This window comes from Centroberyx gerrardi, chromosome 2 (genome assembly GCF_048128805.1).
Source record: "Centroberyx gerrardi isolate f3 chromosome 2, fCenGer3.hap1.cur.20231027, whole genome shotgun sequence".
NCBI classification, from domain to species: domain Eukaryota; kingdom Metazoa; phylum Chordata; class Actinopteri; order Beryciformes; family Berycidae; genus Centroberyx; species Centroberyx gerrardi.
The window spans coordinates 24569637-24593481 of record NC_135998.1 but is presented as its reverse complement, the minus strand read 5'-3'; the positions used below and the strand labels follow the sequence as shown (position 1 = coordinate 24593481).

The following is a 23845-nucleotide window of genomic DNA, read 5'->3' as shown; positions in this document are numbered from 1 at the left end:
GGAGGCTCTTGTGCCAAGCACAACAGATTAAATGGGAAGAAAGGTAGAGAGGAATAAGTTTATCAGAAATTATTTATTTGTTCCCGTGTCTGGGTGGGGATGACTATCTGGCCTTTTTTTTTTTTTACAGGTAATGTTGTTAACGTGATTGTTGTGTTCCTTTTATTCTTTTATTTGTAAATTATTTTATTTTACTTTGTTAATACACAGCCACCCAAATGCAGTTGTTAATATCACCGTTATCACCATACCAGATAACTTCAGAATTCACGACGTTCCCCTTTAAAAAAAATCTTCGTCGCTGCTTCCGCGTTATAAGCCCCGCCCACTCCACTTCGAAATATCACTGCTGCTGTTTCTCGCGGAGCCAGATCATCTTGTGATTTAGCTGCCTGCTGCGAAAATGGTAGCGAGCCTGAAGTTCGCGGTACTGCTGCTGGCAGTTGCGGCCTGCCGGGGAAGTAATTACAACGATATCTTCGGAGAGGATGCGCGTGACGACGAGCCTTCAAAGTACGGCTCCCTCTGGCCTCTGCCACAGAAAGTGCAGATGTCAGAGGTTTCATTCAAACTCACCAGCTCTAGCTTCAAAGTTGTCGACGCCGAAGAGTCATCTGCGGGCGCGAGCTGCAGCCTTCTGCAAAATGCGTACAGGAGGTAGGAAGCTATATATGTTTTGGTTTGTTTTCCTCGGTTTTGCCTGCATGTAGTTCTGCGTCCGGAAACGTGACAGTGATGACCAATTATGTTTTCTTTTCCCACTCGACAGGTATTATGAATACATGTTTGGCGGCGCGAGAAAGACGGGGGACTACAAGGGCAGGGGGTCAGGCCCGTCCGAGCTGTCGGAGCTACAGGTGTGGATCACATCACCTGACTCTGAGTGCGACAGCCACCCCAGTGTGACATCTGACGAGTCATGTGAGTCTCCTCCTGATGCTGGTGATTCTGCGGAAGAGGAAGTAGCATGATGTTATCATGGCCACAGTCAGCAGGACAGACCTGTCTATCCATATCCTGTGCCATGATTCATGTACTGTTTAGGCTGTTTAAAAATATTCTGCATTGTAACCTAGAATCTACCTGATTCTGTACATGTGAACTGCTACAGCCAGGGACTGGGAGTGTGCTCAGGTCTGCCACTGGAATTAGAGATTACAGGACAGAAACTGCAAGGGTTAACGAGGTTAATTTAGACCAAACCCCCCTGAGCGCTAAAGACTCTGACTTTACATCAGTCGGCTGTACTATAATAACCCCTGCCAAGCTGTGACAGGACTGAAAACTATTAGTGATGGAATAAGAAGAAATGTTGTTTTCTAAGGCCATGCACACTGTTTTGTCTCTGCAGATGAGCTGTCAGTGGACCAGCCGTACGCCGTGCTGAAAGCACCGAAGGTGTGGGGAGCTCTGCGTGGTAGGGCTCTCTGCTGTTACTGCACCATTTCACAGCAAGGGATACAAATACACTTCATGGCATTACCCATACATGACCACAGATGAAAACTTAATGTGTAACATGCAGTTGTGTAATAATAGATGGGATAGATGATAATAGACGATAATAATAAACTTTATTTGTATAGCACTTTATAAAAAGTTTACAGAGTGTTTTACAGAAAACAACTCAAAAAAGAAAGACAGACAGCCATACAGAAGACAGACAGTAATACAATTGACAGACAGTAATAGAAAGCACAGGGCAAAAACATTTTTAAAAAAATATTTAATATATATATATAATATAATATAACAGGATAAAACAATTACATGAAGGCCAGTGTGTAGAAGTGTGTCTTGAGAAGTGATCTGATGGAGGACACAGACTTTGCTAGTCAAATTTCCTCTGGCAGGCTGTTCCAAAGTGCAGGAGGTCTAATGGCAAATGCCCGGTCAACTTTAGTTTTCAGTGGAGACTGAGGAACGGAGAGCTCTGCCTGACGATCTCAGGCTCACTGGGATCTGAAATGGGACAGATCTGACATGTAGGTAGGCGCCAGGCCTAGACGAACTTTTAAAGTGAACAGAAGAATCTTTAAATCAATTCTGAAAGTGACAGTGTAGCCAGTGTATGTGTAACTTGTAATTGTATGAGTAATACCTGTGCCTCCAAAAGCTATCGGGCTGATAAAATGTGAAGTCTAATGTGGTTTTGTACCTTGTTTTGCACTGTGATGCCAATTTGGCGTCACTCCTTGAAAATTGACCTTACACACTATTCAGTGTGTATCACAGTGGAACTTTGCACACATATCTAGTGTGTGGCATAAGGCAACTTGTAGTTTTATGGTGTCATAAAAACATCCAACAATCTTTCATATGAGTTTCATTTGTGGCTTGTTTCCTTCGTTTTAGGTCTTGAAACTTTCAGCCAGTTGGTGTATGAAGATGAATATGGAGCTGTAAGTTAATTGTAATGTTCTGACCCAGAGAGTCTTGCTTTATTGTGTATCTGCATGCATTTCAGCTCATTCAAAAGAAAAGTGTCAACCCTCTTGTAAGCCTGGATTTGACTCATGCCGATTGACATTGTCTCCTTTCAGAAAAGCATCAATTCGACCACAATCAGTGACTTCCCAAGATTTGCACACAGAGGAATCTTATTGGACAGCTCTCGTCACTTCCTGCCCATTAAAGTCATCTTGGCGAACCTGGTATGTCAGTTAGGCCTTCTTATCGTGTCTTCTCAGTTTTAGTTCATTGTGCCCGAAAGTAGCGCATTTCCTCATATTTTACTCTTCACTTGACGCAGGAAGCGATGGCGATGAACAAATTCAATGTATTCCACTGGCACATTGTGGATGATCAGTCCTTCCCTTACCTGAGCCGGACCTTTCCACAGCTGAGCCAGCAGGTCAGTGTCATTGTTTATTTGTGTATAAATATTTGACTGATGGAAAGATCTGTACAGCTGAATACAAAGTAGAGAAAAGTTGAGTATTTCATATCCATCAGAGCTAAGGAGCTTCTTCACTGAACTGTGTTTACAGGGAGCTTACCACCCATACACACATGTGTACACACCCGCTGACGTGAAGATGGTCATTGAGTTTGGCCGTCTGAGAGGCATTCGCGTCATCCCCGAGTTTGACACCCCGGGGCACACACAGTCGTGGGGCAAAGGTGAGTTTTTGCAGGTGTTGCTGGAGAGAAATGTGAGTCGGGTCGCCCTCCTAATGAAGCAACTTAAAATGGATTTTCTTTCAAAATACCTGTCGTCATTGTCATCAAGTGAAAGCAGTGAAGCGTGACAAACATATCCCCTACACCTCTTTCCCTCTCAGGCCAGAAAGACCTGCTCACACCCTGTTACTCCGGGCCCACTCCCTCCGGCTCCTTCGGACCAGTCAACCCCATCCTGAACACCACTTACGATTTCATGGGCCAGTTCTTCAAGGAGATCAGCATCGTGTTCCCTGACGCCTACATCCACCTGGGGGGCGACGAGGTCGACTTCAGCTGCTGGTGAGACTGTTTTCACAAAAACTACTCTCCCATATCTGTGGCAAAGAGTATGACTGCTACATTTCATCAGCAGGATATGGTCGAGATGATGATAATATGAGTCAACATCTGATATGAAGTGCTATTTCGCTCTCCCCTGCAGGAAGTCCAACCCGGATATTCAGAAGTTCATGGATCAGCAAGGCTTCGGACAGGACTACAGCAAGCTGGAATCATTCTACATCCAAAGGTGCGTTAAGTCAGAGAGAAATATGGGCAGAAATATGGTGATAGTTCAATGTGAGACTAGTAGAGAAATCTCACATTCTCCAAATTTCAGTCCCTATAAAAGGAAATGAATTGTTTTTCTCCTCTTGTATGATCTGATAGACTGTTGGATATCGTCACCACGACCAAGAAGGGCTACATGATCTGGCAGGAGGTCTTTGACAACGGCGTTAAGGTAACTGAAGAGAAATGCAACACTCGGCAAGTTAATTCCATATTATTACCATGAAGTTTACACTAAAATTGAAATGCAATACTTTTGTTGCATGCTAACTAGACCTAACGTACTGTACAAAATGTGACATGTTCTTTTTTTAATATCCAATCACAATTTATGGGTCATTTTTCAAAATCATGCTGTGGTTTTATGATTTACGCTTTGGTTTTAGTTGTTTGAAAATGACTTGCATTAATTTTGCTCTTCATCCCGTGCTAACCACAAACAAGTCATATAGTGTCTAAGCTGAGTACAGTAGTTTGGCCTGTGACTATTACAGCTGAAGCCAGACACAGTAGTGCATGTGTGGATGGGCAACAGGCTGGAGGAGGAGATGTACAACGTGACGGCAGCAGGCTACACCACCATCCTCTCCTCCCCCTGGTACCTAGATTACATTAGCTACGGACAGGACTGGAAGAAGTACTACGAGGTTGATCCGCTGAACTTCAAGGGTCAGTCTTCATAAGAAGGGTGTCTAATGTTTGTATCGGCTCAAATGGTAAACAATCCTCTCCGGAGGATGTCAGATTGGTTTCTGCAGCTTGGAAAATTCTAAAGACTTCGTTCAACAGGCTTACGTTTGAAAACTGCACAGCTGTGACAAGGCGTTGGCAGGAGAGTCAGTGTCAGACATGAAGAGAGTCAGCATGGGGTGGTGGGGTTGGTTGGCAATTTTTGTTTTTGGTTTTTGGTTTCTTTTGGTTCTTTCTTGGTTTGCATTTAGTTCAACCTGTTAACCCGTTAGGCTTAATCAATCCATTCGCAGTACTCGTCCACGCGTGATCACCTGGACCACGATGGAAATTGGTCTACAGCTTTGACTAACCAGTCAGCGCTTTGTTTTTTGGTTCCCATCAGGTCATCAGACATGCTGTAATGTTCTGCACATAATTTAAAAGATAAGGAACACAAACAGGAGAAAAACTAGACTCATCTTTTCAGTTCACGACACATCAGTGTCTTGAATGTACTCATCAAACTACTTAATGAAAGCCTCTCCTGATATTTTCTATTTTATCTTGCTGTTCCTGGTACTAAAAGCTTGTATGTATGTATGTGTGCTGTGTAGCTGAAACCAGACACAATTATCCACGTGTGGAAAGGGAACCAGCAGCAATACCAGAATGAGATGGCAAAGGTTACATCAGCAGGGTACCAGACCCTGCTCTCCACTCCCTGGTACCTGAACCGTATCTCCTACGGCCAGGACTGGCAGGGCGTGTACAAGGCCGACCCGCAGGACTTCAAGGGTTTGTGTCTGCATGATTGTTTTATTAAAGGGTAACTTCGGTATTTTTCAACCTGGACCCTATTTTCCCAACTTTTTGTGTCTAAGTAACTAATGGGGACAACAATTTTTTTAATTGGTCCAGTATTGAGCGAGATCGCGTCAGCCGGCAGCCGCAAAACAGGCTGCAATGTAATCCGATGGGGCAATTGTGAACCGTCAATGTACGTCCACTAAAAGTGCTTGTTTTTGCCACTGACAGGCTCAGATTGTTATTATAAGTGTCTGACAACATTATGGAAAGGACCCTACAGAGAAATGAAACGTTTTTCTTTACCTTTCGCTTGATCCGGTCTGTTTGTTATTGTGTACAAGTCAATCTCCTATTATAATCTATATATAATGATATATTTATTTAGCCTATTATACTTATTTATTTAGACAATCTGTATGACTTCCACCTACTTGGCCCATTACTGTCCTCTTCAGTGCTGCTGGATAAAGCCGCGTCCTCCTCATCCTCCTTCCCCGCCTTGAGAGGCTCTGACCCCGGCCTCTGTTCGCTCCTCTCCCCGCTGTGACAGTCTCTCCACTGGGACCGGTTCGCCTCGTGTACCCGGCGGCTCCCCGGTGTGCTCTCTCTCCGTTTCGGGACCCCCTCCCTCAGTCGCCTCAAAGAACGGGTTGAAACCGGAGGGGGCTGGGAAAGTCCGAAGGGCTCCAGCAAACGCTTGGGCGTGATAACGCGGACCGGGAGCGTTATAAACCGCGCCACCGTACAGAAAACAATCGTTTTCGATCCGCTCCGATGAGGGTGGGAGAGTCGGGTCCCCGTGAAAAACAACTTCCTCCGGGGTGTAGAAGCAGGACGGCGGCGGGGAGGCGATGGGACGGCTCGCCTGGTAAAGGGACCATTTCCCCGGTGGAGGCTTGGGGTAAGTAACAGTAGCCTCGGTAGTCCGGTAATCTCCCCGCTGGATGGCCGTTATGGTCCCTGAAAGTTGTGTCGTGGTTTTGTCTAGAGAGTTGGACCGACTTGTTGGCCCCGGTCTCGGTTAAAAACGGTGAATTAACGGAGCCAAAAGCTTGGTAAATGTACATGGTGCATTGTAGTTTACTCTTTCTATAGGCTGGTGTTGTGTTTTGTAAGCGTAGGCTTGTGAAATAGGCTATAAGCCTATAAGACTTGGTTACACACAATAACAAACAGACCGGATCAAGCGAAAGGTAAAGAAAAACATTTCATTTCTCTGTAGGGTCCTTTCCATAATGTTGTCAGACACTTATAACAATCTGAGCCTGTCAGTGGCAAAAACAAGCACTTTTAGTGGACGTACATTGACGGTGCGATTTGCCCCCTCAGATTACATTGCAGCCTGTTTCGCGGCTGCCGGCTGACGCGATCTCGCTCAATACTGGACCAATTTAAAAAATTGTTGTCCCCATTAGTTACTTAGACACAAAAAGTTGGGAAAATAGGGTCCAGGTTGAAAAATACCGAAGTTACCCTTTAACGTCACAAAAGAGTGTGATGCCAGTGCAAACAGATGTCCTTGGGATACTCTGTTGTTTTTTACTGTCAATTTTATTGGCCTTTGTCAGTTTCTGCAACATTGCTTTATTTCTCTTTTCAGTTTTGAACTTGCTCCAGCCTTGGTAAATTTCCAACTCACTGGACTCACTGTTAGGACTGTTGCCTTAGTTTTATGGTTATGTTTTATTGTTCTGTTGTCAGTTTGCCCCAGACTGATCAGCTGCTTTTTCGATTCATGTGACAGATCTGAAAAGTTTTTTTGGTTTTTTTTGGCACTCCTGTGCGAATACATGTAAGCCTGTTGAATGAAGAAAAGGGAAATACCGTATTATTTGAGTCAGAGGGGAGAAAATCACCAAATAATTCTTGTGCAATTAAATTCACATTTTCAATTCTGTATCTACCTAGTCTATGGGGGTTTTAAACTCCCTGGACTCTCCTTGTGCTGTCTGATCTGATCGAATATTAAACTTGATTTGACACAGGGACTGACGCACAGAAGAAGCTTGTGATTGGTGGAGAGGCCTGTCTGTGGGGAGAATATGTGGACGCCACCAACCTGACGCCCAGACTCTGGTATGGATCATCATGTGATTCCTTTAAACTCATAAATCACAAAGGGCGCACTTGAATTTAACCTGTTGGACCTTGATACATCAGATGCCATATCCAGTCGCTTTAATGTTTTTTTCCTCTTTCCCTCTCTCCCAGGCCTCGTGCCAGCGCCGTGGCAGAGCGGCTGTGGAGCGCCAAGGAAGTGACCGACGTCAACGACGCCTACAGCAGACTGTCGGCGCACCGCTGTCGCATGGTTGCGTGAGTATCTGTAGTCCTGCAAGAAGAGGGATTCCACACAGTGTATCTGCATTTAAACAAATATTGTTCTCCAAGGGGAAATTTAAGTGCCTTACATACCTAAAATCCTAATGTTTGTATCCTTGAATGTAATAATTATGTAAGTCCCTTGCGCTCCCACTGGTATGATATCAATGTCTGATAAATGAGAATGAAGAAACATAACTTTTATATCCACATCTAATCGATAACTATCTTTTCTTATCGAAGGCGTGGGATCCCAGCTGAGCCTTTGTTTTCCAGTTATTGCCCCCGTGAGTACAAAGGTATCTGAGAACAACTAAAAGGCCGGACATGGGAGCAATCAGCCGCAGCCGGAAGAAAGGGAGGCAAATTCACATTCAAAACAATGCTTGTATTTTCAACTGAGAAATCGAATGTGAAATTATCTTTTTAAAGATGTAAATGCACTGAGACAAATTACGCTTTTTAAATCTGTTCTACACAATTCTTCATCAAATCTATTGTCATACATTTAAGAATGCAGTCTCTTTTTATATTAATGTTTGTATGATTTAGTGAATAAATATTTTAAAAAATGTTGACATTTCAAGTTTATATTTCACCCAATTTACAACTCATGGTAGACTCACATTGTCATCTGTATCCCACCATAGACTGGGGATAAATAAGCCACCAACTAACATCAGTAGATATTCACTCTATAGCATATCACTCAGCCTAGTGGTCAGTGGCATAGTCTGATACTTCAAACTGGATCGGTCCATCTGGCTATTAGCCAAGTCTCTGTCCCAGATTGGCCTTTGGTCCCACTGCTGACCAGTTACACTGCGTTGAGAGCATGGTGTCAGACCAGACCGGCCACTCTTTTGAGGAGGGTACTTTGGTCCTGGGGGTTCATGGCCTCATAGGTGTCCAGCTCCAGGGAGAAGGTGGCGTTTCCAGAGGTCAATGTTCGTAGGATGGTGGAGTAGCCCTTTGGAGGGTGGGAACAGAGTCAATTAGTAAACAAGTTTTGGAGGGACAAGGTAAACAAAACCACTACAGAACCAAATGTACTAGATTTTTTAAATTAGAGCCTCCTATGGTCCATCCTTAACTCACCATCATCTCAGCCAGGGGCACCGTGGCTATCAGCACCTTGTTGTCATGACGACTCTGGATGTCTCTGACAGCTCCTCGTCTTTGGGCCAAGTCCCCCAGCACACAGCTTAGGTGCTCCTCCCCTACTGTCACCTCCAGGGACATCACAGGCTCCAGGACCTGCCCGCCTGCTTGCCTCATGGCCTGTGTCCATAGGAATATACTGAACTGTGGCTCATCTATTTACAAGCTAATAATATGTTATGGTTTTGCCATAGCAAGTTGTAACGGTTTACCTTAAGCATGCAGCGAGACACACAGGCAGACACCATGGCTGGAGACGTTCCTGGTTCCATGCCGACATTCTGGATCAGGGTAGATACACCCTGTACAGGGTAACCTAGCAACGGACCTGAAAGAGGGAGCAGGTGTTGAAAAAATGTGTGTATCAACAGGTTATCCCAAACAAAGGGCTTCATTGCTTATTTGCGTGGGTTTGCTCCCACATACCCACAAAGATGCAACTTTTTGGAAAAGATGAGGAATGAGTTCAGCAGGTGTTACCTTGAAGATAAGAGCTCTGCACTCCATTCTCCACTGCCTCTTTCACTTCAGGCGATAGCTGCCCCTCCACTTCCTCTTTGAACGAAAAGTCACAAGAACTGCCTGTTGAAATGTCTGCAACAGGGCTGATGGCCAGGTCCACCGTCACAACATGTCTTCTCTCCCCAACCGTGCGGTCCAGTGTTTCTGTACCATGGGCACATTGGGAAACTGTAGTTCTCCTTTTACAATCCTCACAGGATGTAACATTGCATCTCTCACATATTCTCGGCAGTAGTTGCCAACCATAATGCCACCATAACTATGCAATGAGTGAACAATGTGGAATGAATGAATTTGAATTTATTGGTTGTACCTGTAGTTGATACGTGTTGGAGAATAGTCTCCCTGTAGGCCACCTGCAGTGGCCCAAGGTGGGTCTCGATGCCATACTCTCTCCTGATGCGATCATGGATGATATCAATGTGCAGCTCTCCCATCCCACACAAAATGGTCTAAGAGAAGAGATTTAATGATATCGAAAGTTGACTTGATTCAATCTGCCAGATGGTCTGACTGATAAAAAAAGAAGAAAAAAAATCCTATGATGGTATTACCTGTCCAGAATCAGGGTCAACCCTGACTTTGAGGCTGGGGTCTTCTCTCTGAAGGCAGTTAAGTGCATTCTCAAGGTCTTTCAGGAAAAAAAACAATGTATGAATGATTATAAGGTTGTTGAAACAGTTATATAGCCAACCACCATTTCTCTATTCTGGCATCAGGATGTACATGGCTAGCTAAGACAGAGTTACACTCTATTGTGGATAACTAATGCATATGTTTCAGAACAATAATAGTTTCACTGCCACTGACCAGCCTGTTTGGCCAAGGTGGGTGGTTCTATGGAGCAGAAAAAGACTGGATCAGGGACCTCCACCCCAGACAGGACCAGGCTGGCCTGCTCCCCACGCTTCTTCTCTTTCCCCCCTTCATCTTGAGCCCGCCGGGCTGCGGCTGCTGCTGAAGCCTTCGATGAAACAATGGTGTCTCCTGTGACTGTCTACATGAAAGGGGAAAACATATGCAACAACATAAACATTACCTCTGTGAGGGGAAAAAAGAACCTTAAAAATGGCAAATGAAGAATAAATTACAATGTAAGGGCAAGTTGACCTAAGAGTAGGACTTGGAATAAATTCAGCTCTGTCAAGCTGTAAGGTAGAAGGATGCTCTACCTGCTTAAGTCCTACGGTCAAAGCAATGTTTCCCGCTGTTAGCGAGGGGATTTCCACATGCTGATCAGCAAATGGCACCATCAGCCTGCTCATCCTCTCACTACATAGAACACATGATACACAAAATGACAGCTTTAATATATCATTTTTAAAGGGGTACTGCACAAAGCCATTGACAAATCCTGGAAATCAATTACTATCGGTATAAGGTCTTTCAGTGATTGCTTGAAGCTAAATCTTGCAAAGGAAAAATCCACCTACAGATAGTTTTACACTGTTATAAATCATCAATCAATGATGTTTAATGCACAAATGGATGGATTTATGCTTTAAAATCACTCTGACCCTATGACCCTGCAGCTCTTGTGCAGGTCAGAGAGTGCTGTGTGGATGTAATGGGAACCACCTACGTGTTGTTCCTGTTGATGTTGTGCACAGCTGTCTGGGACTTCATAGTACCAGAGTAGATCCTAAGAAAAACCAGAGGGCCCCGCTGCTTGTCATGGAGAACCTTGAAGGCCAGGGCACAGAGGTCATCCTTGTACCACCGCCTGTGTGAAGATGAATAATGAAGACATTTTAGAGATTTAGAGCAAGTTTAGAGCAACCTAAACAACCGAAAGCCTTTATAGAGATGATCACTTTATCCTATGGCAGAATTCTTGCAGCTGGACCACCTTAACATAGTCTTGTGACAATTTCTGTCAGTGTCAAGAATTCACTCACACCAAGTCCTGGTGTCTCTCGTTGGGGGCAGGCAGGTAGGCGGTGATGGCATCTAGGAGAGGCTGAACACCTTTGTTTCTCAAAGAGCTCCCACAGAGTACCGGGACCCCTTTACGGGCCAGAGTCACCCGCCGCACTGCCTCTTGGAGCTGAGGACACATGCCAGACACAAATCTGTTACACACAGCTCAACACACATATTTCTATCCATATACTACTGTGGTCAAACCATACAGTGCTTACTTTGATGGAGGGAACCGCATCAAAATTGTCACCAAAATCAGTTAGCAGCAATTCAGCGAACTCATCATCCAGATCAGCAACCTGTGAATGAGAAGAACAGAGAATTAGAGGAGACATTTGGACTAAATTGACAATTTTACACTTTTTAAATGTGTGTCAATGTTAAATGTCAATGCTGTGAACATTTCATTGCTTGTACCTGCTCTATTAAAGCAGCCCTGGCCTGTTTGGCCTCCTGTAGGAGTTCTGGGTTATCTGATTGTCCGAGGGGTTTGGTTTCAAACACGCGCCCATCGTCTCCTGTAGATTTCATCCTCCATATCATTTTCTGGTTGGTTAACAAGTCAACCAAACCTGTGAAGTTCTTACCACTGCCGATTGGAATCTATGAAACAGGATTGCTCTTCATAAGAAAAATAAACGACATGATGGCATACTGACTTTAAGTTTTTCTGTATATATTCTATATTTCAAGTTTTCAATTTCAAAAGTTGTCAGTATCTAATAAATAAAAGTTACAATGAATAGATTAGTTAAACCAATGACAGTAGAAAATATAATGTTTAAACATTTAGCACACCAGGTTTCTGCTCCAAGGTGGGTTACCATTCTTTCTGAAGACCTACCTGGAGGAGGACTGGGTTGGCTTTCAGCTTCTTCCTTATGCTCTCAATGGAAAAATCTAAGCTAAGGGAAATAATGAAAGACAGTTTATAATCTTAAATCTTAATAATCACCTGAATTTTGCAAAAAAGAGAATAATACAAGGTTGGAGTGTTGGGTCACTCACTTTGCTGCAGGTTTATCCATCTTGTTCAGGAAGCAAACACATGGAACATGGTGCTTGTCAGCTTGCCTCCATACTGTTAGAGTCTGAGCCTGGTGGCATTACACAGAGCAACGACGTCACATACGGTCAGAGTTCACCCAGGCATACAGCAAGACACATTTTTACATCAAAAAAGAAGAAGTTTCAAATCAGGAGGCTAACCTCGACACCAGCAGAAGCATCGAACACGGCAACAGCCCCGTCAAGAACACGAAGCGCCCGCTCCACCTCGAGAGTGAAGTCGACATGTCCTGAAATCACACACACACACACACACACATACACACACAGTCTTAGATCTTTGCATGGCTGCCACTTTTAATTCCCATTTGTATGTCTCAAGTCTAAATGTACAACACCAAGTCAAGTCAGAACAAATCAAGAGTCCAGTATCAATTTAATACCTTAAAAGGAAATAAAATATCTAGGAATTTCAATGCAATATAATTTTAATAGTACGCCTATAAGTACATCATGAGTTTGATTTCTGTAATCAGTTTCAACTTCAATAAATTCAATCATTCCGTACAAATTCAGAAAACAGAATTTAAATTCAGTCGTCTGGTGGAACAAATCTCATCACTTTCAATCTAATTCGTCATTTACACAAACACAAGATCTCAAGTCAAGACTTTAGAAACCTTTTCAAGTCATCAAAGTACAAGTCAGAGTCAAGTCCCAAGTCACCAGAACCCAAGTCAAGTCAAGTCTCAAGTCTTCTCTTCATGCATCAAGTCTCTTTTATGCACTCTTCGTGCATAAAAGTGCTACTCAAGTCTGACCTGAGTCCAAGTCATGTGACTCGAGTCCCCACCTCTGATATGTGCTATTGACTCCTCAATGCTTCTTTGACCGAATGTTGATTGATTTTACCTGGGGTGTCTATAAGGTTTATCCTATGACTTTTCCAGTCAAAGGTGACGGCTGCCGACTGTATGGTGATGCCACGCTCCCTCTCCTGGGCCATAAAATCTGTGACTGTATCCCCATCATCCACATCTGAAAGAGAGAGAACGAGGGAGAAAGAAACAGAGAGAGACAGAGTAAGAGATAGGAATAGGCAATGCAGCGATAATGAAAAGTCTGAACAATGTCCATGTCTCGTCTTCGCCATCCTACACACCTCCTAGTGCCCTCGTATAGCCGGAGTAATAAAGCATCCTCTCTGTGGTTGTTGTCTTTCCTGCATCAATGTGGGCCATGATGCCGATGTTTCGGATCCTGAGGATATAAAGCATGAGCAATGCAGAGTCAGCTTGGATCCTAGAACAGAGTTAGTCTAAAAAGCACTATAGAAGAGAAGACACAAAGAGCGCTGCACTGTCAATAAATAATGAAGTTGCTGGAGTCAAAAAAAGGGACCCTGATGAAGGCATGTAAGCTCAAACACATCGGTGGTGAGCCAATATAATAAAGGCTTTTTAATATTTTTCACTGTAAAAAGTGTGCCTTCTTACTATTTTTGAGAATGCCCCTTTTTTTTTTTTACATTTTTACATTTTGCATGTTCCAGTACTAGAGGCCATGGTCTATCTCTCTTCATTGGTCTAGAAAGCATTTTAAAAAATGATTGCAGAATGCTGTTACTTACTTGGATATATCTGGATTGACCACAGTTCGCAATGATTTGACATCATCTATCAGAGGGAAAATGGATTACATTAGTGGTGATTTGACTGAAAGGTAAATGATGATGAAATGAATTAAGCAAATGAAATGAATCAATCGTTAAAAGAACCTACCTGGAAGAAAGCTGTAATGTCTTTTTACATGACAGCTCACTCTCCATCTGCAGAACTGGATCCCAGTTGTTAATAAATACCTGCCCTGTGAATGACAATGATCCTGTCTTAGCATAGGTAAAACATGATAGTAACATAAACAGTGTGCAGTATTGGGATTAAATCATCAATGACCACTTACCCAAATCATCTTGCTAAATGTCCGAAAGGGTTTAAGTCGCATCCTCAGTATCTGCTTAACTTCCAAGCATATTCCCCAAAATCTGACAGACACTCAGGTGAGCCATGTTGAAGCTGGACAGCCAAATATAGCCCGGACAGAGCAATGTCACCTCATTTGTTATGACTAGACCGATGGAATAAAAAAGAAAAACATGGGATAACCGACTAGCTGGAGAGAGAGAGACTACATATATATTAGTCAATTGAACCCAGAGCGAAAGTATTTAAATTCCCTACACAGCAACAGTATAAACTCAGTTTGTGCTACTGTCAAATCACGTTTTCCCCATGGATGTATGGTTTTCCCTGGTTTAAGGCACGATTTCAAAATAAATCCCCCGAGAACAAGCAAGCCTTCCTTGCAGTTCCGGGCATGTAAACAAAACCGGTTTCTCAAATGTCAGCGACGGTAAAATTGTTTATAATACATACATAAAGTTAGACACACATTTAACCTTAATATCCTATAAATTAACGTGCAATTTAGCTCTTTAGTGGGAGCCATTAACCATGGTTAACCTTCCACTTATGGAAGCCGGTTATATTGAACCAACGGACAAGACGTGTTGTTCGTGTGACGTACTTCCTCTAAATATTGGCTTCGGGTAAAACAACACCTAGGACCCAAGCCTCAAGTAAAACGACGAAATAATCCGCATCTGTACCAACAGTTTCCATCTGAACCGTATTCCCTGCAACACTTAACTCTTAAGACACAAAATGGTAAGTGCTCAGCCTTTTATATTCCTGTTATTTGAGCTTCACTAGGCAGTACAACGTGTTAGCATATTGTGCTATCATTAGCTTAAGTTCACATGTGGCAGAGTGACGTGCTCCTCTACACTGGCTATCTGAACGGAGTTGGCGTTTATATTAATACCCGTTTGACCTCTATTAACAGAGAAACTGTTAAACCATTTAATTTCTGAGTATTCTTTAAGATATTTGTGTAACTTTTATACCCCTCCCCCTCCTGGTATACTCGGGAACACGACGTACTCCTCCGCTGTCTTAACAGAGTTGTAGGCATTTCTTGTAAATACAGATAACGCCGTCAAACCTGGCTGAATTGTTGGCTTGGCCGTTAAATTGTTTCCCATGAATGTTTCACTGATATGTACAACGAAATTACTTCACATGAATTGGTTGTGACTCGGTAGCTTTTGGTGTAGCCTGGCCTCAGGGTGTCGCTGTTTGTATCCTTTTTTGTTTGTATTGTATCTTGAGTCCAAACACAGGCAATGTAAAACCTTTTAAGAAGTCCTGACAGCATATTGTGTATTCTTCTTTGGGATATAGAACACAGATGCATGTAAAGAAAAGTCACCCAAAAGGTTATTAACTTTGTAAGTCTCAGAATATCTAGTATATTTTTTGACCAGCCACCGCGTGTGCTGTCAAGATTTCCTCTCAAGGTTGAACATACCAGTATTCCACATTTGGACAGATACATTTCACAGACATCACTCCATGCGAGAATTTGTATGCAGGTTACCCGTTTTTATGATCATAAGACATCAGATATACTTGCATTTTATAACAAAGCACATTGTTCTCTTAGCAGTTTTTCTATGTGTGTGCGAGTGTGTGTCAAAGCTATTTATATTTAAGCTATCTTTGCTCACAGTGGAACCATTTAGATCAGCCAGAAAGTTCCCAACTACAGGCATACAGGTTCTTCAGCAATCATAATCGATCTCTTTCATTCAGTACAAAGTCTGTCCAAGGCAGTGTTGGTCACACAGTATATTTCTCCCTACAGCAAGTATACTGTATGCCTTGCAGCATATTGAATGTATGTATAGTCTACTGTCCATAGTGTGTCATGCACTGTGTTCTTGTACTGTATGCAACGTCCCGTTGTCCGTTTATCATGTGTGAGAATATGCCATGTACTGTGAAACATAACAGGTTGTCTGTGCCGTAGGACTCTGCATCAATGTCACCAAGCCAAATGCTTGTGCATTTATTGTACTTGGCAATTAAAGTGAATCAGATTGTGACAAAAATCTCACAGAATGTTTTTGTTTTTCTCATTTACAGCCGCAGAACGAGCACATTGAGTTGCACCGCAAGCGGCACGGCTACCGCCTGGACCACCATGAGAGGAAGAGGAAGAAGGAGAGCCGTGAAGTCCACGCGCGGTCCCACAAAGCCAGGAAGATGATTGGGTTGAAGGCCAAGCTGTACCACAAACAGAGACATGCTGAGAAGATCCAAATGAAGAAGACGTGAGTACACTTCAGTCTAGGCTCTAAACTGTAGTCCCCGGTGTGAGCATTGGCTTTTCTCGTTTGGTAGAAAAAACTTAAAGAGCGTGCCAAATGAACGGTCAGACAATTCTGATTTGTACTCGAATCTTTGCAGCATCAAAATGCATGAACAGAGGAAGACGAAGCAGAAGAACGATGATAAGACCCCAGAGGGAGCAGTGCCAGCCTACCTGCTAGACAGAGAGGGACAGTCCCGCGCCAAAGTCCTCTCCAACATGATCAAACAGAAGAGGAAAGAGAAGGCTGTAAGTATCCACTGAAATCTACTTGTCTGCAGCCTTCTTCCTAGATTTGTGGTCCTTTTTTCAGCTTGGTCGAGCGGCATGCCACAGTGAATATTTTCCATATACAGCAACAAAAATGTAGAGTCCTTCTTTTATGCAAAACATGTCTTTTAGTTGTAATTGTTTACTCTGTCAGTAATGTGTACCTATGCAAATATTGTTATTAGTGTGCTAATACAAATCTGTAATGCTGACTGACCGATACTGTTTTCTCCTTGTAGGGTAAATGGGAGGTGCCCCTGCCAAAGGTGCGCGCCCAGGGAGAGACAGAGGTGCTCAAAGTAATCAAAACCGGAAAGAGGCAAAAGAAGGCCTGGAAGAGGATGGTCACCAAAGTTTGCTTTGTCGGCGATGGCTTCACCCGTAAACCTCCAAAATATGAGCGTTTCATCAGACCTATGGTAAGATCACACTACATGTAGTGCATTTTAGAGTTTAAATGTTTTACACATTTTGTCATGTGACTGCATTGTACACTTACACATAGACAACACTGTTCATTCATGTTATAAACAGGACTGATGTTACAGTTGGATTATACATTGCTGTTGTAACTCTAAGCACCTAAGTAACACGTGATTTCTCTTTGTCCTCTTTCCGCTCAGGGTTTGCGCTTTAAGAAGGCCCATGTCACCCATCCAGAGCTGAAAGCCACATTCTGCCTTCCCATCCTGGGAGTGAAGAAGAACCCCTCGTCACCCCTCTACACCACGCTGGGAGTCATCACCAAGGGAACAGTCGTAGAGGTCAATGTCAGTGAGCTGGGCTTGGTTACACAAGGAGGAAAAGTGATCTGGGGTGAGTGTTCAATTCTGTTTTTAACAGGGCCGCGTGAATCCATAATCCATGATTCTTGCTGTAAATATAGCAGTTGTTTTCACATGTGGCCGCAGTGCTGAAATTAGATTTAGAGAGTTGTCCAGTACAGACTCAATAAACGATAAACACAAACAACATGAATGTTTGGTTATACTGAAGATATAAGATGCTGTTTTATCATCTCCAACAACGAAGTACTGAGGATTGTGTCAACAAACCATTGCAAAATGTTATACATATGTAAATATTGCAGATAAATTAGTGTGGAATGTGATGAGGTTGTAACTAAAATGTTTCTTTTACTTCCCAGGTAAATATGCCCAGGTGACAAATAACCCAGAGAACGACGGCTGCATTAATGCAGTTCTGCTAGTGTAGGACTCTGACCTTTATACGGACTGCCTGTTAACACCACAGCATTTACTTTTGGAGTGTCTGAGAGGACAAGGAACGCAAAGGTTCAACGAGCAATGGGCTTCAAATGACGGGACCATCAGGAAAAACGGTGATGGTGCACTTTGCAACACAGGATATTTCTGTAACTGAAGTACGCGCAAAAGAAAATGAAACAAAGTCAAAGGGTTGATTACTGTGTTAAATTTGATATAAATAAACCTGATGTGACATTTTGTGAAGTGTTCTTTTGAATTGATTTTTTCTCTTGGAAGAATGCTCCAAACTATAAGGAAATAGTTTAAGAGGCTTCTCACAGTTGCGTATAAAGGCTACAATGTAAATTTAGTTGCCATGGGAACAGTATGAGCATAGTCCTTTATTGATGTGATGGATTAGGTGTTAATATGCTACTGAGGATGAGGGTAGATGCAACCGTCCTGTATCAATGGTAACGGGCTGGAAAGTATACCGTTTGCTGCAGGGGAAAATGAGAGTGTACGTTTACCCTCAACTACACTACTGCACCCCTGCTGATTGTTTCAGGCCATTTTATTAGGGGTCCAAGCACATAGGGCTGGGACACATTTCCCCCCAATCCACTTCTATCTTGTGACCGCCTCCCCTCCCTCTCATGGCGACCGACTCAAACCCCACCCCCAACACAGATAGGTCAACCCGCAAAAGGAAACGGCAAACAGATAATAGATATCAAGGTCCAAAGTTCGAAGCTGGAATCCTCATGGTCATACTGTATATCAAATGCATGGATTAAATTGATTGCTAAACTAGTAAACAGGTAAAACAACAGAGGCAAAGCAAAAACAAAACCGCAATACCCAACTTGACAGGAAGGCATTGCCCCATATAAAGGCCCAATCACAAATGAATGAACAATGTGAATGTTCATTTATGTATGGAAATGTTTGCTGTCAGTGTGTGTAGAGAGAGGGGAGGGTCTTGGCATCCAGACAGTTGGTAAAGCAAGATAAAGATAAGATTACTTAACCATATAAAACAGACAGATGGTGGTGATTGGTTGGCTGCCAGTCTTTCCCACTTCCAACATGAGTCAGACTGTCATACATGAGGCTACTTTTTTGTTCCAGCTCCTTGTGTTGCTTTAACCTGTTAATCCAGGCCCGTCATTGTGCTTTCGCTTTGTTGGATTTACCAGACGGAAACTGGAGGAACCCCCACCCATTTCCTAAGAGGTTTTGTTTGCAGCTCCAACACAGCATTTTTTAGTCATTGTAAACTTGGCAGCGTTCGTACGTCTCAAGTGGAATCCGGAAATGCCTGGTTCCTATAGATAGAGCAGCGGCCACTCTTCCTTTAGCCAAATATAAAAACTTTACAAGAGAGCCTTCGTTTCCTCATCAGGCCATTGATGACGGGCCACACCAGATCAGGGGTGTTAAACTAGCATCAGCACAGGACTGCACCCAATTGCAGAGAAAGTGGCAGCAATCAGAGAGGCACCTATCCCCAAGAATGTCAGTGAGCTGAAGGCTTACCTGGGGTTGAATTATTATCATCGTTCCCTGCCCAATTTGTCCTCTCTGTTAGCCCCACTTAATTTATTGCTCAAGAAGGATATGAAGTGGAGGTGGGGAATTGCCCAGCAGAGGGCATTTGAACAATCAAAAGTTCTACTGCAGTCTTCACAGGTCCTGGTCACTTGCTCCTGGCTTGTGATGCTTCCCCTTATGGAGTGGGAGCTGTGCTGTCACATAAGATGCCTGATGGTTCGGAGAAGCCTGTTGTGTTTGTATCCCGCACATTCACTCTGGCAGAAAATAATTATTCTCAGTTGGATCGAGAGAGACTTGCTGTGGTCTTTGGAGTGAAGAAATTCCATAATTACCTGTATGGGCAGAGATTTACAATTACAACTGATCATAAGCCTCTCATTAGCCTTTTCAGTGAAGTTAAAGCTGTACCCCAGATTGTCTCACCAAGAGTACAGAGGTGGGCTGTGACTCTCCGTGCTTATGAGTATGTGATTATTTACAAAGCAGGGAAAGAGCATGGTAGTGTAAAAAAAGTGTGTAAAAATGTTTAATTGTCATGGCCAGTTAGACAGACATGATTGTGTTGTTGTCTAACTAGAATCAGAATTTTGGGCTGTTATTATCAGAGGGAGGGGAGTGTAGCATGGTCATGTATTTCCTTGTTAGACCAGCAGGGCCCGCCGACCACACCTCCTACCATAAAGGGAGTCTATTGTTCTTAGTCAGCAGCCATGCCATGCCAGGCCAGCCAGGCCATGATTGTTTGTAATCTATCTAGACTCTTCTGAGTAAATGGTCAACTGTGGCTACTGTCTGTTGCCTGATTATTTCTGATACACCCAAGACACCACAGCCTACTTCACTTACTATCAATGCTTTGGATAGTCCAGTAATGATACTCAACTTCCTATCAAGTGACTTGGTGCGGTGGTAACTTGGATGATACCATTTCTAGTCATGAAGTTCTTAAACGCACCACTGGTGAAACTGGTTCCATTGTCTGAGACCACCATTTCTGGTAATCCAAACTGACTGAAGAGGATGGGCATCAATCCATTTAGAATGGGCATCCACAATAACCAAGAACATACAGCCCATGAAGGGACCAGCATAGTCCACATGCAACCGTCTCCAAGGCTTGGCAGGCCACACTATTTTAACACATATTCAATCATAATGAATAGGATTTTAGACACATTTACCCTATATTGACATGTAGTCACATTTTCTTCTGCGCTCTGGTTGTGCGTCCCTCTCATACAGCTTCTCGGGTTAGGGTTAGTCATACTCATACTAGGTGTTATCTTGCTCCAACATCAAAATATGGCTAGCAGGGGCTTTAACCTATTCAGGCAACAGTATAAATATCTAGAACTTTAAAAGACTCGACCTTAATTGATCTCCTCTGAATTTAGTGCTTTTTGCATCTCTAAAGCGTCCGGACAGCCAAGGTCGCTGTCTGCTCACCAGGTGGAAACAAGCTGCAAAACCGACTGTCATTACCGGAAGGCCGTTAGCAGGACAAATTAGGCTAAATTCCAATTTTCAATACAGTTTACATTTCAGTCTGGTGATATAATTGTATCAAAACCCGTCCAATTGACCGTAATAACAGCTGATGACAAATAAAACGATGGATAAAATATAACCTCCAGTCTGTGATCTTCAAGCATTCATTTGTGTTTTATCCCTTAAAGGACCTTATCCTAATAATTTGCATCCGTTTGATTCTTCTTCCTATTATGTATCATATCAGCTTAGGTCACCCTAAACATTTGGGTAAAGTCTCTTCTGCAAATAAAAGGTGCAACCTGGATTACCCTCCACTACTTCCCTGCATATGTTGGTATTAACATATGTTGTGTTGAAAAGTAACATCTGTGGTCTAGTAACTAGTAATATGGATATGGAGTTAAATGCAATGTGCATCTCTTAAAATCCAATGTGAAAATTAATAAATAAATGAAAAAAGCTCTTGGAGCATAAAATGATCACCTACACAGAAGTACAGTAATCCTGTGATGAATTTTAGAAGGGATACAATAGGAATATCAAAACAAAACTGTAAGGAATATTATAGTGATACCATAAGAGATAAGAAACACCATTAAGTATGATAAGGTCACTATAGACTCACTGTAGACACTATAAGCCCTTGTAGGACTTTTTGGTTGGGGTATCCATCTATGGCCATGAAATATACAATATTGACTGCTGGCAATCCCAAATCCTTTGCCTTTTGATATGTATTTGATAGTATCAGATGCTGAGCCATTTAGTGTCCTTTTGACACATTTGCAATTAACAGACCAGACTAATTTATCCGGCACCAAAACTTACACACACAGAGCTCTGTGACTTTAAAGGGTATTTATTGATAATTAAGGCATAATGGTACATCAGCAGCAGAGAGCTGATCTTTTACTCTCAACAAACAGTAAACAACAGTTATTCATGGCTTCTCGGGGGGGGCAGCAGTGTGGTGGAGGGTGAATTCTGGTGTATGGAGAACACCTTCCTCTTTTTGTCAGGCATGGAGAGTACAGCTGGTGGGAACACTAGCTCATATCCTTGTTAAGGTCATATTCAGGGTACGTTTGTTTGCATGTATCATCACATCCGGATCACAAATCCATGCATACATGAATTACAAAGTATTCCAAATGTTACCATGGAAACTGAAATTTCACAGGCCATAAAAACAGGAAAAGGTGTTACTACTATTGCTACTATCCTTTTGAGTTTCTTATAATCAGGATATGAGCTTATCAGCGAAATGTGTCTACATGTGCTCAACTCAACTTAAACAAAATACTTCAGTATTGCAGTTAATATCAGACTATTAATGAATACAGTCTTTGACACGTATTGATGGTGTCATACAATACCCATCTGGTCAGCAGTACAGTGCAGCCACCGCCTCAGTGACCTCTACACCACTGGATGAGGGCAATATTGCTTGTGGACCACAGGAGCATGTGAGTGATAAATAGAACGCAACTAGTCCAGCTGACAAATTTACACTCAAAGTCAGGTGGTTTAGAAACAGAGATGAGACTCGATCAGATTCAGATTTACAATCAGAAGTGTGCTCTTTCCACACATGCAATCACACAATCTCTCTCTCACACACACACAACACTATCTAACATGTTGATCTATCTCTATGCAGATATGATATGCAAGTACACACGATAAGGCCACTTCAGTTTAATGCTTCCTGGTAACTAGCAAAACAAAAACAACAAACCCGTATTGCTACATTTGCAGTGCAATCATTTTTAAAAGGCACAGCATGCAGTGAAAGTTAATACATCACCCGCATACTTCTAGACATCGAGGACAGTTCGTCATCACTGGAGACGTGTGGCGTTTGATTATACTAAACATTGAATTGTTAAAATCAAACATCCCACATTTCCTTGTTTGTGAAAAGCAGAGCTAAGTAACATATATATTTCTGTTGTTCTGATTACACTGGAAAGCCAAGGAAACAGATTATTTTGTCAGCAACTGACGGATACAACATTGCTAACAGAACATTGAGGATGTCTCCAGCTGTGTCCAGGTGTTTGTTTATTCTACAGGGATGCATGTGCTTTCATTGAATGTAACAGTCCTGCATGGTCAGCTTTGGCTTAAATATACTTCTCTGTACTCCTCACTCTTCTTTTCTCAGTTCAGTCACTCATTCCCTCCTACAACCTGTCCAGTCTCGGGATTCTCAGCGGCAGTTTTGGCATTTGGGGCGGCATTTCTGCTTGTTGGCGTTGCAGCGACATCCCCCGCTGGTGTCTCCAGGACCCTTGGAAAGGACCAGAGTAAGGGAGACAGTGTTTGAAACATAAAGTCTCACCCTGGGACCAAATCTGATGCTTAAATCATGAAAAATTCGAGATTTTATTTGCATGGAGAGAAGAGAGCTTTTTCAATAATGTCTTTGAAGCTATATAGACCATAACTTGCAGCTTTTTTTGGATGTGCATTCTTTTTGAGAGGTTACCTAACCAAGGCTAATAAAAACATATTGCCATTTCTGTAACATTGGGCCTCCACAAAAGTAGACGGCAACAAAGTATGGGTCCCCAATCATAATTTACGAAGCCAGGGGGTGTATGAGATCAGATAGGCACATTTGGAAAATGGATGCAAGGACGTGCTGATGAGACATAACAGGACTTCTTACCCCCGGCCCCCAGCGTGGCCCTCTGGTCCCCCAGCAGATCTCAGAGTGACAGACCCTCCCTCCTTCTTCTGCACAGTGATGCCACACTGGAGACTGTGCATTGCCTCCCCCGACCGCACCAGAGTCTATTTATGTGTGTGTGTGTGTGTGTGTGTGAAAGAGAGAGACAAAGAAAGTGAGTGTGGGATAGAGAAAGAACAAGACAAAGAAAGAGAGGGTTGGA

The 23845-nt window shown here is 42.9% G+C and overlaps 3 protein-coding genes across 4 annotated transcripts; 2 read left to right on the top strand and 1 right to left on the bottom strand.

The window, feature by feature from the left end:
• Positions 1-368: 368 nt before the first annotated feature.
• On the top strand, positions 369-8110 carry hexb (hexosaminidase B (beta polypeptide)). Of its 2 annotated transcripts, none has more exons than XM_071912037.2 (14): positions 369-657; positions 770-921; positions 1352-1417; positions 2356-2402; positions 2544-2654; positions 2753-2854; positions 2991-3123; positions 3285-3465; positions 3608-3694; positions 3835-3907; positions 5022-5202; positions 7200-7290; positions 7426-7530; positions 7780-8110. In XM_071912037.2, the coding sequence occupies exons 1-14, from the start codon at positions 404-406 to the stop codon at positions 7841-7843; spliced, it is 1647 nt and encodes a 548-aa protein (XP_071768138.1). In that variant the 5' UTR covers positions 369-403; the 3' UTR covers positions 7844-8110. The 2 variants fall into 2 exon arrangements, with proteins under 2 accessions (XP_071768138.1, XP_071768140.1); XM_071912039.2 differs by lacking the exon at positions 5022-5202 and adding an exon at positions 4230-4404.
• Positions 8088-14433, bottom strand: gfm2 (GTP dependent ribosome recycling factor mitochondrial 2). The gene is made up of 20 exons (XM_071912036.2): positions 14113-14433; positions 13932-14016; positions 13781-13826; positions 13313-13410; positions 13063-13188; positions 12352-12440; positions 12151-12239; positions 11987-12047; positions 11560-11745; positions 11361-11441; positions 11118-11266; positions 10802-10942; positions 10392-10491; positions 10030-10216; positions 9774-9850; positions 9533-9671; positions 9178-9363; positions 8910-9025; positions 8635-8817; positions 8088-8506 (listed from the first exon to the last, which is right to left on the bottom strand). The coding sequence occupies exons 1-20, from the start codon at positions 14152-14154 to the stop codon at positions 8378-8380; spliced, it is 2310 nt and encodes a 769-aa protein (XP_071768137.1). The 5' UTR covers positions 14155-14433; the 3' UTR covers positions 8088-8377.
• Positions 14434-14735: 302 nt separating this feature from the next.
• On the top strand, positions 14736-18160 carry nsa2 (NSA2 ribosome biogenesis homolog (S. cerevisiae)). Its single transcript, XM_071912044.2, has 6 exons — positions 14736-14876; positions 16197-16384; positions 16521-16671; positions 16932-17111; positions 17316-17508; positions 17840-18160. The coding sequence occupies exons 1-6, from the start codon at positions 14874-14876 to the stop codon at positions 17905-17907; spliced, it is 783 nt and encodes a 260-aa protein (XP_071768145.1). The 5' UTR covers positions 14736-14873; the 3' UTR covers positions 17908-18160.
• The last annotated feature ends 5685 nt before the right edge of the window (positions 18161-23845 follow it).

What these genes read in the sequence shown, in the direction of transcription:
- gfm2 (XM_071912036.2), bottom strand. Translation starts at nt 14,154, where the DNA reads ATGCGACTTAAACCCTTTCGGACATTTAGCAAGATGATTTGG. An exon ending in ACATTACAGCTTTCTTCCAG is followed by an intron (nt 13,827 to 13,931) that starts GTAGGTTCTTTT and finishes TCCCTCTGATAG; the next exon opens with ATGATGTCAAATCATTGCGA. An exon ending in GAGAGACACCAGGACTTGGT is followed by an intron (nt 10,943 to 11,117) that starts GTGAGTGAATTC and finishes ATCTTCACACAG; the next exon opens with GCGGTGGTACAAGGATGACC.
- hexb (XM_071912037.2), top strand. Translation starts at nt 404, where the DNA reads ATGGTAGCGAGCCTGAAGTTCGCGGTACTGCTGCTGGCAGTTGCGGCC. An exon ending in TGTGACATCTGACGAGTCAT is followed by an intron (nt 922 to 1,351) that starts GTGAGTCTCCTC and finishes TTGTCTCTGCAG; the next exon opens with ATGAGCTGTCAGTGGACCAG. An exon ending in CGACCCGCAGGACTTCAAGG is followed by an intron (nt 5,203 to 7,199) that starts GTTTGTGTCTGC and finishes GATTTGACACAG; the next exon opens with GGACTGACGCACAGAAGAAG.
- nsa2 (XM_071912044.2), top strand. An exon ending in AGCGTTTCATCAGACCTATG is followed by an intron (nt 17,112 to 17,315) that starts GTAAGATCACAC and finishes CTTTCCGCTCAG; the next exon opens with GGTTTGCGCTTTAAGAAGGC. An exon ending in AGGAGGAAAAGTGATCTGGG is followed by an intron (nt 17,509 to 17,839) that starts GTGAGTGTTCAA and finishes TTTACTTCCCAG; the next exon opens with GTAAATATGCCCAGGTGACA.